The sequence below is a fragment of the Lissotriton helveticus genome, chromosome 9, assembly GCF_964261635.1.
Source record: "Lissotriton helveticus chromosome 9, aLisHel1.1, whole genome shotgun sequence".
NCBI lineage: Eukaryota > Metazoa > Chordata > Amphibia > Caudata > Salamandridae > Lissotriton > Lissotriton helveticus.
This window is the reverse complement of record NC_136070.1, coordinates 1226121182-1226138816: the sequence shown is the minus strand read 5'-3', so window position 1 is coordinate 1226138816 and position 17635 is coordinate 1226121182. Positions and strand designations below refer to the sequence as shown.

At 43.4% G+C, this 17635-nt stretch overlaps 1 protein-coding gene across 1 annotated transcript in view; it reads right to left on the bottom strand.

The window, feature by feature from the left end:
• The window catches only part of XPC (XPC complex subunit, DNA damage recognition and repair factor), an 81065-nt gene extending 63761 nt beyond the window's left edge, over nt 1-17304 (bottom strand). The window contains exons 1-2 of the mRNA XM_078661714.1: nt 16748-17304; nt 6889-7069 (exon numbers count right to left, since the gene is read on the bottom strand). Of these exons, the coding sequence (XP_078517840.1) occupies nt 6889-7069; nt 16748-17174 (608 nt within the window). The 5' untranslated portion in view covers nt 17175-17304. The remainder of the gene's footprint in view (nt 1-6888; nt 7070-16747) is intronic.
• Between the last annotated feature and the right edge of the window lie 331 nt (nt 17305-17635).

The following is a 17635-nucleotide window of genomic DNA, read 5'->3' as shown; positions in this document are numbered from 1 at the left end:
GACTAAATAGCCACCCCAACTTGCAGTGTGCCTGTCGCCCTGACATCAAACTAATCTACAAAAAGAACCCCAGAGGAGGAAAGAGTCCCATCAATCGCCCCGCCACCCCTGGTATGACACATCAATGCACACAATAAAAAGTCATCGAACCACAGTCTGGGCTATCAGCAGAGTTCAGAGACCGGACAAATGCTCCTATTCCTGCTCCGTCGGTCCGCCTTCCGCTCCTCCAGAATGTTCATCACGGCCACGTTGGTGAGGCAAAGTGTCGAGCCAGTCACCCACCATCTCAGACGATCAAAGAAATGTGTCCGTTCCTCGAATTCAATGCGTAACTTGGCTGGAAAAAGCATTGCGTATTTCAGTCCCATCTCTCTCAGTCGTCTTTTAACACCTAGAAATCCTAGTCTTTGCTTCTGGACTGTCTGTGTAAAATCCGGGTAGAAACTTACAGTGGTGTTTTCGTAGTTCATGGGTCCACCAACCCGCCAAGCCTGCAGGATAGCGTCTCTATCTCTAAAATTAAAGATTCTAGCGATAATGGGCCGCGGCGGGGCACCCAACTTCGGTTTACCACCCGGCACTCTGTGGGCGCGTTCAACAGCAAAGAACTTGCTCAGTCCTTTAGGTGCAAGGTGTTTTATTATAAGATATTCAACAAAGAGATCGGCTGCAGGATCCTCCGACTTCTCCGGAACACCAATAATGCGTACATTATTACGCCGGGCCCTACTTTCAAAGTCATCCAACCGGCGGGCAAAAAGATCGGTGGAGGTCCGCAGGTTGCAAGCCTCCATCTGCAAGTCGGACACATAGCCGGTCAGGCTGGAAGTCTTCAGATCTAAAGATTTGACCTTCTCATTAGTCTTAAGATAAATCCGTGCGGATCAAGTTGACATCGATCGAAACAGTGTCCAGCTTGTGGGCAAGAGTCTCAAATTGTTTGCAGATGGAGGCCTTCATTCCGTCAAGGGCGCCCATGACGGCTTGCAGAGTCAATTCCGCCGATGAGACCGGGTCCTCCCCAATACCCTCAAGTTATCTTCTCGGTCCACTGGGGGATCCTTTAGATTGGGCATACCGATCCATGTTGTTTGCTTGGGTATAGCCACCTCGCCGAGTGATCTTGGACTTTTGCTTGTCTCCATCAAGTCTGGCCGCCATCATGGATTAGGACACCCCCAGAAGCAGTGGGCAACAAGAGAAGATGGCAGTACCGGGAACCGCAACCAAACTATCTGCAGCAACCAGAGGGCACAGCTCGTCCAGGCCCAGTGTTCAAATTCAGGAGAGCACCTATGAACGCCACGCAGTCCAATAGCTTTCGGCTCACATAGGGACGCTCTCAGACAGGATCAGACTGGAGCCTCAAAAGCGAAAGTGAAAGTCCAAATCAGTACGATAGTCCGTATCCCCTGAGGCTGCTGTTGTTCGACTTCTGCCCGGGCACCATGCCAACTCGAGCTCCGGGCAACTCCCGAGGGGCAGGCCGCAATATTCAGATCGTTGTTATTCCAGTTCCGAAGGTCCGATTCAAATTTGGACAACGGTTATCGGCTCAGCTGTGGCTCATCTTCAATAACCCGTCAACCTAATCAGGATAATAGTCAGAATAGATGCGGGAGGTTGCGAGGGTCTCGGGAGCCCTGTGCTCACGCGGCCATCTTGGTTGCGCGCGAAGCTCCTCCCCCCTAATTTTTCTTTCTGAAGCACTAATCATACTTTCTATGGCAAAATGAACCCCCTCATTTTGTTCCTTTTTAAGTTAAATGTTTTCAGACTTACCACTTCATTCCAATCAAGATGGCTTCTGGTGTACCATACTTTTGTCATAAGTAAGACTGTTAGCGCTCTAGTTGTTCTTTAGAACACTCTGGGGCATGCTGTCATTGGGCTATACTTGGGCTACATTTGGGTGATATTTGGGCTACATTTGGGCTCTTTTGTCTCTGGTGGCCATCTTGGGAGACTGCATGTCAGAATTTTTTAATGAAATAGAAGAGGATTTGAGAAGTCACTCAAAATGTGGCCTAATTTTTCTTTCTGCAGCACTAATCATACTTTCTATGGCAAAATATACCCCCTCATTTTGTTCCTTTTTAAAATTAAATGTTTTAAGAGTTACCACTTTATTCCAATCAAGATGGCTTCAGGTGTACCATACCTTTGTAATAAGTAGGACTGTTAGCGCTTTAGTTGTTCTTTAGAACACTCTAGGAGGCTGCAGTAGAACACAAAGGAATCAACTGACAGTCTCTGTCCTTGTTGTATGTACATGTTTTACTGAGAATGTCAGACTTCATTCTCACATGACTGAGAAAGATAATGTGAATTTACAGAAAATATGCTTTCAGTTTAGCTTATAGATCTCCTTCCAAACCACTGTGGGAAAAGCATGAGATAGTCTTCTTTCAAACATGATCCATGATATCCCAGCAGAAGGCTTTTTCACATGGTAAAATCACCTTAGAACACACCACAATTCCTAAAATGAGTATGGTATCATCAACAAATGATTTATAATGTAACTATTAACTACAATGCTTTTTAATGAGGTGCTATCATGTATATTGGTCCCAAGATGGCTGCCAACACTTCTTGGATGAAGTGCTGACAAGCCAACCGATCTCACGATGAGATGTGTGGTTAGGCTCTGCCCAGATATATATGTGTTTTTGAAGTTAATTTTCATAAAAACCACGAGAGCAATTTTCACAAAATATAGAAAAGGCACTTCTGCGTACCAGTCCCTACAATTTTGCAAAGTTTGGTGTAATTCCATTCAGCGGTTCGGGCTGTAGCCTGGTCTATTCGTTCTATGGAAATTAACATGGGGAAAACATGTTTTGGGACCCCCCCTTTTTTCTCGGCCCCCGCATGACGAATCCCCCCGAAACTTCCATGGAAGAAGCGGCGCGGAGCTGGCCTAAATTTTGGAAAATTACACGCAAATTCCTCAACCGGCGCCAAAGTTATTTTCAATAGAATGTTGCGGATTTCCTATGGTAGCTAGGTCCTAACTATATATACCTACTGGCTATCGCCAGTAGGTAATATATATATATATATATATATATATATATATATATATATATATATATATATATATATATATATATATATATATATATATATATATATATAATGAAAGGCCAACATCGAGCAGTGAAGGGAGGAAGACTCCTTTTCACCTGAAATTCGACCTCATCCGCCGTACCTGGCTGAGAGGGGGCAAAACTCAAGCCACCCGAAAACGACGAAGAACTCGACGAGGTGGCTGGCAGAGGAAGGGGCAAAGCAGCAGCCCAAAACACTCGCAAGAAGAGAGGGAAGAAATGGTAGATTCCAGTCCCACGATCGTTAACCTGACTGATCAGGTTTTAACACGAGATGAAGAGGACACCTTACAATTGGGTCTCAGCTTCTGCCCGAATAATGGACTGGAATATACCCAAACCCGTATCGACTTGTTCAAACTGACCCGCAAAATCAAATTACACAAGTTTCACAAAATGAAACCCCAGTCTGATGGCACAAAGAGAACTGAAAAGAAAACCACAGTGCGTCCAACAGACGTTCTGTCCATCAGGGATCTTCATACGGCACAAGCCTTGGAGGATCTGAGAACTGAACAATTGGTTGAGAGTGTCGAAGATATCATCGAGACACCAGGTGCGCAAAGCATTCAGCAACAATCACCAACCACAGATTTCAAGGCTCCATCGCAGTTTAATCCGCAGATGCCATATGATGCAATAGACACTTTTGCAGACGCTGTGACACAGGATCTCATGAATTACAGACTCTCGAACAACAAGAGGATCAAGACAAGGAATAATCTAACTATGGCACAAACCAACGCCCTTGCAAATTTGAGTAAAAATAAAGAGATTATTGTGAAACCCTCAGACAAGGGGGGGGAATGTTGTCCTGCTAACACGAGACCAGTATTGTCAGGAGTCATTGAGACAGCTTCAAGACCTAAGAAATTATCAAAAGATCAATAAAGATGAATATGCGGCAAGTATTAAGGCTTATCATGATCTCTTGACTAAATGGCGTAACAAACTGATGTTAGATATGAACAAATTCCTTTTCCTTAGAAATCCAGAACCTGTGATCCCGACCTTTTACCAATTACCTAAGGTCCACAAAGATATTCAGTGTCCACCGGGACGACCTATTGTGTCCTCCAAGGGTAGTCTCACGGAAAACTTGTCGATTTATATTGATTCTTTTCTTTCTGGTTTTGTATTTGATTTGAAATCATATGTGAAAGACACTAAGGACTTTATTGGACAGATTGAACAGATTGTCTGGGATCCATCTTATGTATTAATTACCCTGGATATTGCCAGCCTCTATACTAGTATACAACACGAGCAAGGTATAGAGGCTATCAGGTACTTTCTGGACAAAAGATCGGCCAAATATATGGAGCATGGGAAGATGTTAATAGACTGTCTGAATTTCTGCCTTAGAAATAACATCTTCCTTTTTGAGAATGACCTGTACAGGCAAACCAGTGGGACTGCGATGGGAACCTGCTTCGCCCCCAGCTATGCGAACCTTTTTGTAGGCTGGTGGGAGGAGCAGGTTGCCCTAGCTGGCGAAAACCAGCGATGGGCTAAACACATCGTGGTCGTGCTATGGCGTCGATATATCGACGACCTCTTCCTGGTGTGGAGGGGCTCCACCACACAGGCAGAGGAATTCATTGAGGATCTTAACCAGAATCAGTTACATTTAAAGTTTACATCTGACATAAGTGAGACGGAGGTACATTACCATGACCTAAGGGTATTTGTCAACAAAGGTGGGCTGGAAACTGCTCTATATAGAAAGCCGACAGCCGGCAACAGTATACTACATGCTGGAAGTAGCCACCCCCCCAGTCTGATTCGCAGCATCCCCTATGGAGAACTGCTGAGACTGAGACGCAACTGCTCTCTTGAAACAGACTTTATCTCAGCAGCTAAGGGATGTATTGCCAGATTTCTAACCAGGGGGTATGACCAAACTATGTTGGATGATACTTTCAACAAGGTATTGAAAATACCCAGGAAACATCTCCTTGAACAAATTCCTAAGATCAGGGAGCACTCAGATTTGAACAGCAAATTCCGCATGATCACAACCTACTCTGCTGAGGCCAACAAACGGAGACAAATGCTCACAAGGAACTGGCATATCTTACGTACGGATCCCATCATTGGGAGTGATGTTCCAGTCAAACCCTTGCTTACTTTCAGGAAATCGAAATCAATAAGAGATAATCTGGTACAGAGCCATCTTATGCCAGTTCAACCTAAGGCTAGCGGTACTCTGAAAGACATGAGGGGGTTCTATCCATGTGGGAAATGTCGAGCATGTGATAACAGTAGACGGACACTAATGTATAGTGTTCCAGGTTTGAGTAAACCTAGAATGATCAACAAATTTATCACCTGCACGACACCGTATGTAGTGTACTGTTTGGTCTGCCCATGCGGACTACAATATACTGGGAGTACGATTAACAACGTTAAACTCCGAATATTAGAACATCAAAGAGCAATCACAAATAAGGATGTGACCTACCCTGTGGCTCGACACTTTGCCAAAGTACACGGTAGCAACAGGGAACTGCTACGATACTATGGCATTGATCATGTGCCCGTGCACCCCAGAGGGGGTGATAGACTATTGAGTCTTCGTAGACTGGAGTCTAGATTCATCATAGACTTGCAGACTAAAAGTCCCTCAGGGCTTAATACAGGGGAAGAACTCACAGTCCACCTAGGTAGATGATCCCCCATCTCATGAAAGATGTCCCCAAACATACTGTAAATATTTCTTCATGAACATGATTGTGTATTAAACCCAAGAGGTGAATAGGGAGGAATAGACAGATATGAATATCTGAAACTGTATTGCAGTAATTCATGAAATTAGACACCAACATGAACTATTTCTCCAAAAAGATCTCTTGAATACATTACCTTTATCGATCAATCTTTTAATGAATGAAAATAGGAATTTATTACACTGCAATCTCCATGATGTCCGAAATTTTCAAACTATGTATTTAATAAGTTGTATATAATGACTTGTCTTCGCATGTTTATGTTCTCGACCGTAGCCTTGATAGACATGGCTTTTTCAATATCTCATTTCATATTCCATTTTCAATTGCATTCGCATTTTATATATGGTTTATTTAGAAAACAGTATTATGACTGATGTCAAATTGCTGTATGTGAATACATCATATCCCTTTCCTACCTCATTTCTCTGGGACACAGTATATATTGTGATGCCGGAGTTGCGCCGATACACGGCTTGATTGTAATTTATCTCTGTTTTGGGTTATGTTGCAAAAAGGTTAAATTTCTGGTGTTTGTAACTTTCGTTTGGTAATTTGGCCAGAATAATGCCGATCCACGGCGAAATTCAATTCATTTTGCATTACTTTGCATCTGGCAGTGGTTGTTAGTCCATATCGTTTATATAATCCTCAAGCACAGAGGCTATATACCTGCTATGAAAAATGTTACTTACATTCGATTATATATGCAATGGCCGCCACTTTTTACCTAGCGTTTCTAAACGAACATCACTGTACATAAATCAAGTCCGCCCTCACTCTCTATGAGGGAGTTTACAAAAATGAGCCGCGAGCGGCACACTGCTGACACTGAGGAAGGACTTTGTTTGAAACGCGTCTGTCATCTTACTTTTGCTGTAGGCGCTAATAAAATCCTGTCGCCTTACCCGGAGTGCTTGAGTCTTCTTTTTGGATCATTGAGGGGACCACAGAGCTTCAATATATATATATATATATATATATATATATATATATATATATATATTTATTCTACATACAAAAAGTTCCCTTCTCAACCTTACCAGGGTATGTCATTTTCTTCAGCTTCCATCTTTTGCTTTCCTTTAGGTTTGGCCTTCCTCTTCACGGTCTCTCCCAGTACTGGTGCTGCATTTCCAGGCTCGCTTTCTACTTTGACGTTTTTTCTGCAGGGAGCTTTTCTATTGCTTTTCTTCATTGGTGGCTTTTTATCTTCGAAGACATCTGGAATGCCATTTGATATAGCATAAATAAAAATGAAAAAATATGTAATAAGTAAAAAAAAAAATAATTCTTTTTAACTGTCCTCTTTCTTTAGGTGCTCAGTAAACTGTTCCAGTTAACAAAGCAAAATTAGTTAGACATATTTAAAAAGAGCAAACTACGGTTTAATTCAAAGACACTGGACTGGATCAACTCCTTCCTGATCGGCCTAACACGCCTATTACCCTCAGAACCTACATGGATCAGCTGCGGAGAGCCCCAGGGCTCCTCCCAGAGCCCCGCCCTCTTCAACATCTACATAGCTCCCCTCACAGCCATCGTCAGAAGCCACAGACTCAACATCGTATCCTGTGCTGACGACAACCAGCTGATCATCTCCCTCACCAACGAACCCACAGCCGCCAGAATCAACCTTCACAACAGAATTAATGCAGATGCTACCTGGATACAAGACAATTGCCTCAAGAGCAACTTGGACAAAACAGAAGTACTCCTCCTGGGACACACCCCCTTGCCCTGGGACGACTCCTAGTGGCCCACCACACTAGGAACCCCTCCCACCCCTATGGACAACACATACAACCTTGGCATCATACTGGAGTACTCACTCTAAATGAATCGCCAAATCAACACAGTACCTCATCCTGTTTCTACATTCTCTGCTTGCTCCGAAAGACATTCACATGACTCCCCATAGAATCCAGAAAGACGGTCACCCACGCACTCATCACCAGTAGACTGGACTAAAGCAACGCACTAGACTCCGGTGTCACCCAGAAACAGCTCAGGAAACTCAAGGACGTTTAGAACGCCGCAGCCAAACTGGTCCTCGACATCCCCCGCCGTCGCCACATGACAACACCTCTGACAACTCCACTGGCTCCCTATCAACAAGAGAATCACCTTCAAGCTCCTCACTCATGCCTACAAGGCCCTCCATGATGCAGGACCAGAATATATGAACCACCGCCTCGCTTTCCACACACCCACCAGACAACTCCGCTCTACCCACCAGACAACTCCGCTCTACCCAACTTGCCCTGGTCTCCGACCCACGGATCCACAAGACCAGACCAGACCGGAGGAAGATCCTTTGTCAACCTCGCCACCAAGACCTGGAACACCCTGCCCCTCCACCACAGGCAATCTGCATCATGGACCCAGTTCAGGAAGGACCTCAAGACCTGGCTCTTTGCCTGAACCTCTTCACCCAGAAGGGTTAGCAATCTCCCCCCTCTCCCCATTCGACCCCAGTGTTTTGAGACCCTCACGGGGAAGTAGCTGCGCTTTTAAAAAAAAAAAACGATTGATTGATTGAAAGGTGCTTCTTTATAGTTTTTCACAACCTTTTCATTCGCTTCTGCAGCTCCTTTAAGCCATAGTCAATCTAACGAAAATAGAAGAAAGACCAACAACTGTGTTACTGAAACCGTAAACTGACAGTTGACTTATACACTCTTTTCCAGCATCAACTACATTTCCAAGAGAAAATGTGCACAGACCAATTCATCGCAAATGTCTACAAAAACTACTGAGTAAATGACACGTGGAAACTGCTCTCTTTCCAACGTGCTAAAAGGCATGAATAAACACACATTTGAAAAAAACATATTAAAGAAAGACATATTGTACATACAAATTTTGTCAGCAAAAAATTGAGGACATCTTAATCACATCAAAGTATATGCTAGGAACACAAACGGAGGCATGACACAACATATATAGAATAAATCACATCCACACCGATTTACCGAACAATGCAGAATTAGTCGAAAGGACACGCCAACATCAACCACACTGCTGTGCCCACCCTCTTGTGTTGTAAAAGGTAGTCGGTGAGGAGCACCTGGATGTTTATTTAGTATTTTTTTTTTTATTGCTACACTTGACAAAAGCAAATCGTCACACTACACTTGTTTTCTTAACAGAACAACCTCTCTCATTCCAATTCACTGCTTTTGCCACCTTTAATTGCACTTTCCTAATTGACAGTTTTGTTGTAAACTAGATCAAGTAAAACATTAACAAAATTGGCGTGGCTTTATTTGAAATGTGTGCCAGGACACTGAGCCAGTGAAGTTAGACACAATGGCGAAGGTCACTATGATTGGACACAGCGTGTCTCTGTTTTGTACAAAGGTAAAGAAAAAGGCAAATTACTGTTATTGAACAGCGGTGCCAGCTGCTTTGCATAAACCAGACAAGTGCGATGAACTGCACCAGCTCTGAGACAGGGCTGCAGGTGCGGGGTGACAGTTAACCCCTCTGAAGCCTTATCTCGCTGGCAGCAGGTGGCACAAAAGACTTCCTGAATTCTTGCACAGAGCTTTATGCATTCTTGGCCTGCATCTGAAGGGACCAAATCAACAATCACTATCCACGGCATGGTCTTGATTTAGAAGAAATCAATCTCTAATGGACTATTTGTACTGCGACTGTGAACCATTTGCAAGAGTAGAAGCAGCTCACATGTATCAATATCACTGCAATAGATACACAACACAAAATACACATGGTCATTGTTAATGGGAGCAGACAGATGATGAATGGGCCTGGAAGGGGACCACAGCAGTGTGTCACAGGGTTATGGCATTGATGCCCAAGACATGGAGGGGGGGGGGGGGGACAAGACCGCTGCAGGAAGCTGCAGGGTGATATCCTGAATTCCTGAAAGAAGGCACGTGAGTGCCCTGGGCTTTGTCTCTATGTAGAAGGTGCAGCTTACATGCATGCACTGGAGCCCCAATATTTGAAAATGTTGAATCAACAGGTCTTTGAAAGTGAAACAGTAACGTCTGGGACAATAGCAGGTAAGAGCTGGGACAGAAGAAGGGTCCTTTCAATTTATTTTCTATTTCAGCTATCTTTAGTTTCCGTTGAATTACGTCATTTAAACTAAACCTTGAGAGTGCAGTACGTGAAGGGAATTCAAAACAAAGCATAAAGTGAAGTGGAACATAAGTGTACACATGACACATTATCTCAGGCCCCCGCATACGTTTTTATTGGGCATGGATGGATAGAAGCTGTATTGCAAAGTAATTACGGTTTAGTAAAGAAACCATTCATTGCTTGTAGATAACTCCTACGTTGTAAATGACAGCTCGAGGCAGTCCTGGCTTTTTAGCCAGACCAAGTTCGATTCTGAGACATGCAGTTTCACCATTGTAAGTAGGAAAGCAAGAGTTCTAGAATTCACATTGCTATTGGCTAAAACGCCAATACTGCCAAAATGTTTCTCATAAACCTTAGATAGCAGGGGCTACTGGGAGTCTAAGCTCTTAGTCCCAACTGCGACTAGTCTCACACATCCAGAAGGTGCAGGTCAACTGTCTTGTTAAAATGCTAAAAGTGGAGCAGCGGCATGTGTGGTGGCATCAGACAATATTTGTATGAAGGAAAGCGAACAGCCTGCGACACACGGCTTTGTCGAATGCAAAAGCCGTCTCTAGAAAAACTTGAATTGGAGATGATCCCAGTAGTCCTCCATAGAAGAGTAACACAATTACAATACCATGTGGAACCTTGCCCGTTATCTCCAGAAAAGATAGCACAGTTGATACCCCTGTGGCAAGTGTGTGTGTGTATGTATGTGAGCGCGCAAAGCACGCATTGTGTTGATGTGTGCAAAGGAAGCTTGCACCCTGTGCTCCTGGCTTCATCTTATGTCTCTTGCACCTTAAAAATTGTGCACCCCACTTTGCATGCTGCAATCCCGGTGCTCCTTGCCTTGGAACTACAATTGCCCCCTTTGTGTGTGTGCGCATCTTAATTCCACCTCTTGCCACCTGACGGTGTGAAATATTGTGACTTCTAAAGCATGAAAACATGCTCCCCAAGCTTCCCTCACATCTAACAGATGAAACATGGTAATGGCAGTGCAAGCTTCTATAATAAATAGCTGTTAAAGGACAGATGGTAGAAAGTATGATTCGTCACACAAACACACTATCCAACGTGTGCAGCAGCAGTGCACAATTCTATATGTGTGGGAAATATACATCATTGCTTCTTATGTGCTACCTCTTCATTGCCAATGCTTATTTTTATCGTCAGTCACAACGGCATTGAATGTCATCACCATCATGCAATGGAATAAAGCGAAATCCTAACGCCACTGTAGCATAAGCCATTGCTGTGCGGTAGATAGGTTTGGCCATTCCATCTAGAGTCAGGGGAGATATACTTTCCTGCTCAACGAACAATGCGTTCATGAAAGTGTAATTGGTGAGGTCCTTTTCACCCATACATGGCATTGAATGGTACACAACAGGAAGGCCGATTTTCACCTTACTAGCTTCAGCAGATAAAGCTAGTTTTTCCACCGTTCTTGCCTTATGGTGCATTTACGAACTAGTACCAGGAATGGACTGATCGTATAAAATAATCTTTGCTTATATTCTGGACTGTATGAATCCGGCATTACATTTTGTCGCTGAAGAGGACTTGCCTTTGAAGATCCCTGTGCAGGTTACAGATATGTACCTTCCAGCTGCCATCTCCATGTATAATTTCAGCTGCCATTCTCAGAGGCATAACTCTTCGGATAGCTCTATCAACTGTACATATTTCACATACCTTTAAACTTCTCCATTGGAGGAGTTGGAACACAGTTTACGCATACCTCTCAACTTTAGCATTTCAAATCCCTTGGCTGATCTGCTCCTCCTTAGCTTCACCGTGCTCAACTATACAAGAGATTATTCTTTAAAACCTCTTATGCGACCAACCATTGAAATAGGCTACCAATACCGGTCTACTGTCCCGCCATATAACAGTGAGACCCTCATATTTACATTCTACTGTCTCATTACGGAGGTAGCATCACATTTCTCTTGCATATCACATAAAGGGACAGATCCACCACACTTACATATCCTTTTCATGTTTTCTACAAATTCATATCCTCTGCAACCTTATACACTTAACAACTTCATAACTTCTGCTATCTAGACCCCGATTACTGCACTAATATGAAACAAGCTGCATGTCTGCAACAACCTCCATATACATGTACCGCCCCACTCAAGAAAAAGAATAATAAAGTGCTCAGTGTTGCAAGTTATATCCCCCTCAGTCTTCTCAGATCCATGAAACTGAACAGGATGGCTCACTGCTCACTGTACAGAGACCCTCATTCGAGTATCAAAATATCTATATGGCCTAATGCACCCTCAACCACCTTGAACAGACCATCTCCTTTGGCATTGGTCTTCACTCACTTCAAACCAACGTCTCACCACTACCGCCAAACTCAGCTGCTTTCCTCCCTTTTCATTAAACTAAGAGTCACTACCTCCATGGACACCTACCCAAACACTATAAAACTATCTTTCCACTAAATATGATACTGCCTCCACTAAAGGTAAATATATGAAGTGTAGAATGTTACTTCAACGCAGCTGATCACTCATCTTTCTCTAGGTTGGTACAGGTTATGCAGCTGTCGTGGGACCAATACTTCAAGAGTGAACTTTGGTACTGAAGATGGAGAGGAGAAGAGTCTACTATGGACAGACCGGGAATGACAGATGAAAGACATTTGGAATGGTGGGAAATCACACACACATCAGACCAAGCCATCTTACATCTGCAACTACTAACTAGCACAAACGACGCATCATTGAATCACCCACACAGGACAAGGGAGATGAAACGCATTACCAAAACCATGTAAGCAATATATTTTAATGTGCCTGCACTGCCCATGAGTCTCCCACTGAATTAGCTAGCACAGACCAGAACATTATACATATACATGCATTAAAACAGAACAGTTATTCTATGTAGTCTGGTATTACTGTGTTAAAAAAAATAACAAAAACACACACCCACCATTTGCCACAAAGGCGCACCACGTCCACTCATATTCAATAAAGAATGTCAGACAGAACACTACTCATACGTTCAACATACTGTGGTATGGGAACAAAAGAACCAGGAACAGGATTCCATTGGTTCTGGAAATTCCAAAAGATTTTTTAAAAATTCCAAGACCCACAAACAGGTCTTCAGGTGCCTGTCCCCTAGATTCTGGAACAGCCTACCTGAAGACCTGATGACCAAATACAGCCTGCTCCATGTTATAAAGAACCTAAAAAACGTACTCATTCAGAACTTATCAATATACTTTTTAGGTTGAAGCCTACTAGACAGTACAGCTGTCTGGTTTCCTAAGACCATTTTGGGGACATTCGGAATGTTTCCCTGGGAATACTTCCACCCATTTCTTACCATTGGCTTTGTGTTTTGTAACTCACAATTGTTTGCAATTTGCTGGCTTTAATTGATATAGACTGCCCCTCTTGCGTTCGGCCCCCATGGAGCATAGCCTTTTTCCTATATTGTTCTACAAGTGCTCGGTTTCCGTGAGCAGGCCTTTCAACCTTCTTATTTCGTCACTTTTGCTTTGCATTATAAGACAGGTCAAATGTTTGGCTGTCTCCAGAGGGAGCTTGGTGTTTACTTTTCTTTCTCTGACTTCCAAGTGAGAGGATATATGTCACAGTCATGCTGTGAAAGGAAAAGCGTTTTCTAGCACATAACAAAATTTAAACGTCTGTAAATGAACTGTGCAGATATTTCAGAATAAATCAAAATTAGGAAAGCAGGCTTTTTTGTAATTCTGAAGTGTGGTGTAAATAAACATTTTCATACAATCAAAGCACTAAGTGATGACATTTCCATATATTAACGTTTGTGTGCTGTATATTTTCTCAGTAAAACTGCCTGTGCAAATGCAGTGGTCTTTTCATTTGGAAAATGTGTTGTCTGAAATGGCAGTGCTCTATCACACCATGCATACTCCACACTACGCCACTCCACAACACTCTACTCTATGGCCCTCCACTCTATGAACCTACACTCCATTCTATGACCCGACACACCACTCTACGACACGCAACTCCCCGTCACTCTACCCTATGCCCCGACACTCCATTCTACAAGACCCTACTCTCACCTATGCCACTAACACTTAGTCATGCTGAACAGAAGCCATGCTGGTGTACATCATGGCTGAAACACATTGGCTAAGCCAAAGGTTCTAGCATAGGCGACTCCTATTGGCTTTGCCAATGCTTGTTCCTGGACAGTCTCTGCTACTTTTTAATGCCATGGTGACGATGCTTCTAATAAGTAAACATTCTGCCTTAGTTTATTTTATCATAATCCGCTTTTCTGTAAGGTGTTCCGCTGCTCATATGGGTAATTCCGTGCTTCATAAATACTATAAACCAAACTTTTTTCAACTACGACCCAATTTTTGAATGACACACTTTCACAACCCATTTAGCTTTGGAGGGGGTGGTCAGAGACTCAGAGGGCCGTTTTCTTTCATTTGGTGTGTGCATGTGTACACTAGCCTCTTCACTCCCATCCGCCTTGGTTCTTGGCCGCCTCACTTGACAGCGTGGGTAGTTTCATTTCCTGCTCCCTCAGAAGGAGTTATTGGTGCAGGTTGATGGGCCACATTGTCTCAAGATATGAGTAAGTATATTTGTAGTTAGGATACATGCTGTTATTTTTACTGCAAGCATAATAATTACACATATGCTTACAGAACGTCGTTAATTGGCGGCACAGTTAAAGTTGTCCACTTCATGATGTACTTTCCATATTTCACAAACTTTTCGCGGTCAACAGAAAATCAGTTCACAACCCACCAGTGGGTCATGACCACGGTTTGGAAAATGCTGCAATAAACAAATAGAAATGTCCCACCGACATGCAATGTAGCAGGGATTCACCGTGCTCACAAATACACTAATGACTAAAACACCACATGCAACTAAATGTACTGCAAGGCAATGTGTACATCGAACACAGCACAGACCGGCCATGTAATTCGATACCACTGTTCTCAAAGCAGCACTCAGCTTCTCCACATAGAAATCTACATCACATTAGATAGTACCCATCATCCACAATTCAGATAGGCCTGTAGCTGACCATTACGATTTCAGCAGCAGAAGGTACATCCATAACGGTCATTGTTTTTGCTTTATATAGCATTTACTACCCCTGACAAGGCGCTGAAGCACTTTATGCTGGGCAGCAGCAGGCCGCGCTGGAGACCCAAGGTTGGGATTAGTGGCTATTGTTTGCTACTGAGATTAGTTGTGTATGCCCAAGCAAACCATTCCATGCATTCACTCGAGTTTCTTTATGGTGGATCAAATTAATGAAAGTTATTTGTGATCATTAGTTGCCAGAGTGGGTGGAGGGGGTGTGGTAGGGGTGCAAAACATGCTCATGTTTGGTGGGATTAATAGATGACCTAGAGAGGATTAGGTACTGTTAGATTGCAGGAGTATAACGTTCAGAGGAGGAGAGGTGATGAACATGTAAATGAGTTGTGACCAGTTTGCAGAAATAGAATAATAGAGTTTATGGCAAATATACATTTGAGAGAATAGATGGAGTTTAAAAACAAGAGGGATGGAAGGGAAGTAAAGGGCAATTTTAAAGAAAATAAGAGGTTTGGAGTAAAGGTCAGTTTTTCATGCCAGATTTAAGGGATATGGAGGATCTTTTTTTAGACTGCATGCATGGATGCAAGACAATAGGTAAAAAAGAAGCGTATTAAGGTAGTGCTGGATTGGGTATTTCTGAATGGCACTAGAATCACGCAAACAGTATGCTCCGTACTATGCAACTGCTAGACCACCTCTCCAGCCAGATCAACTGATGGGCTCAAGGGTTGAAAGAGAAAAGTATCGGCTGGATGCATATGTAGTAAATATTGAGAGTTTAGGCTGTGCTCAAAGGAAGCAGTGAACTCAAAAACAATAGTGGAGGAAAATACATGTTAACAAATGCAAACACTGAAAATGTTGGAGCAAATCTCAATTCTTATAACTCTATGCCATACAAAGCTGATAACATCAGATGAACTTGGAAAGAAACACCCCAACATCACACACCAAAACTCGCTGATATACCGATGACTAAGCTACAATTGTATTTTTCAAAAACACATGTACAGAAAACAAGTCTGTCTCTCAATTCTTAAGCGTTCTAGATTACTAACTCGTATAACAACTGCTTGAAACCCAAAATAGAAATGCTAAATGTATTACTGTACTACTTTTTCACAGCACACTTCGCTGTTTTCTCACCATCATCGTTGTATTACTACAAGTGAAGATTCAGGTAATCGGCACAGCCTTTCTGATTGAGATGTAGGTAACACAAATATTACAACAGCACCGTAGAGGTGTCATCAAGTGACCCTTTCACAACGGTTATTCCTCCTCTGAAAAGGACATCCTCCATGGGCAGCTGTTTTCAAGATCTTAATGTCCATAAGTTAAGTATTTAATCAAGTCACGTTTTTTCTTTGAATCTTTGTTTTCTGGGGCTTTAAATCCTGACCTCAAAGGGCTGAAGCACGGACTTGGGGTCCTGGAAAGCTTGCAAGAGTGTCCTCGAGTAAGAAAGCCTGTTTCTCATTATTTTACAGATCCCCCTTGTCCCCCAACAATCTAACAATAATCCCTGATCCTTTGATTCTCCTCCATTGCTTCTTTTTAAGATAACTGCACCTATGAGTTAATTAAATTGACATGCATGGTACCCAGGACACAGGCCTCGAGGATTTGTAATTGTGAAACTATGCAAAGTTGTGAAGTGAAGATATGGAGCCTTTCAGATGGAGAAAAAAAAAAGGTCACTCACCTTTCACTTCCATTAGTTCATTTTCTACCTTCCACTGAACATCCGCAGGATCATCAGGTGCCATTGCCTTCTCAACACACCTGCTAGGATCCTTTAGTGCCTGTTTTGCAGGGCCCTTGGTCGCCTGCCCTTTGACCACAGACCTCCTTGGGACCTTGGGTGTCACTTCTTTCATATTTGTGGGGCCATTGGATGCTGCTCCTTTGCCTATAGAACACTTTGGTGCCTTAGCACCTTTGGGAGCCCTGGGTCTTTTGATTGTCCCTCCAGGAGAGGGCACGGGTGCTTTGGGCACATCCCCCTTGTACATGGCCCCCTTGGGTGGCTCTCCTTTTCCAGCTCCTCTGGGACCCCTGGCAGTCTCACCCTTGGGCCGCTTATGCTCTATTTTGGCAGCAGTCTCCACAGAACCCCTTCGCTTCAGCATCCTGCTCCCGGGGTGTAATCACTGCTCTCCAGTGGGTTTACACAACAAAAGGCAGCATGAACAGAGGAACACACCCAGGACCCTGTGCAGCAGGCAGGTTGTATAACTCTCACACATGCAGCTCATTAACAATGCACCGCAGAGCGCAGCCATTGGAGCAGCAGCAGGCAGGGGAGCCCGGAGCTCTGCTATTGGAGGACAGAGCAGATGTCACAACGAAGGCATCCTATTGGAGGGAAGAGCGGCTGCCACCACTATGGCCAAACTCTGAACTCCAGGGGTAAGAGAAGAGCAGGGTGCTATCAAACCTTGAAGCGGGAGAGGGTGTGGGTGCATGATATAGTGTTGAAATTAGACAATATAAATAGCATCGGTTAGCCGCACCTCATCATGATTTGGATAAACTCTGTGCTTTTCGAGCGAACCAAGAATGGTACAGTCCGCCCTACATTCAAGCAACA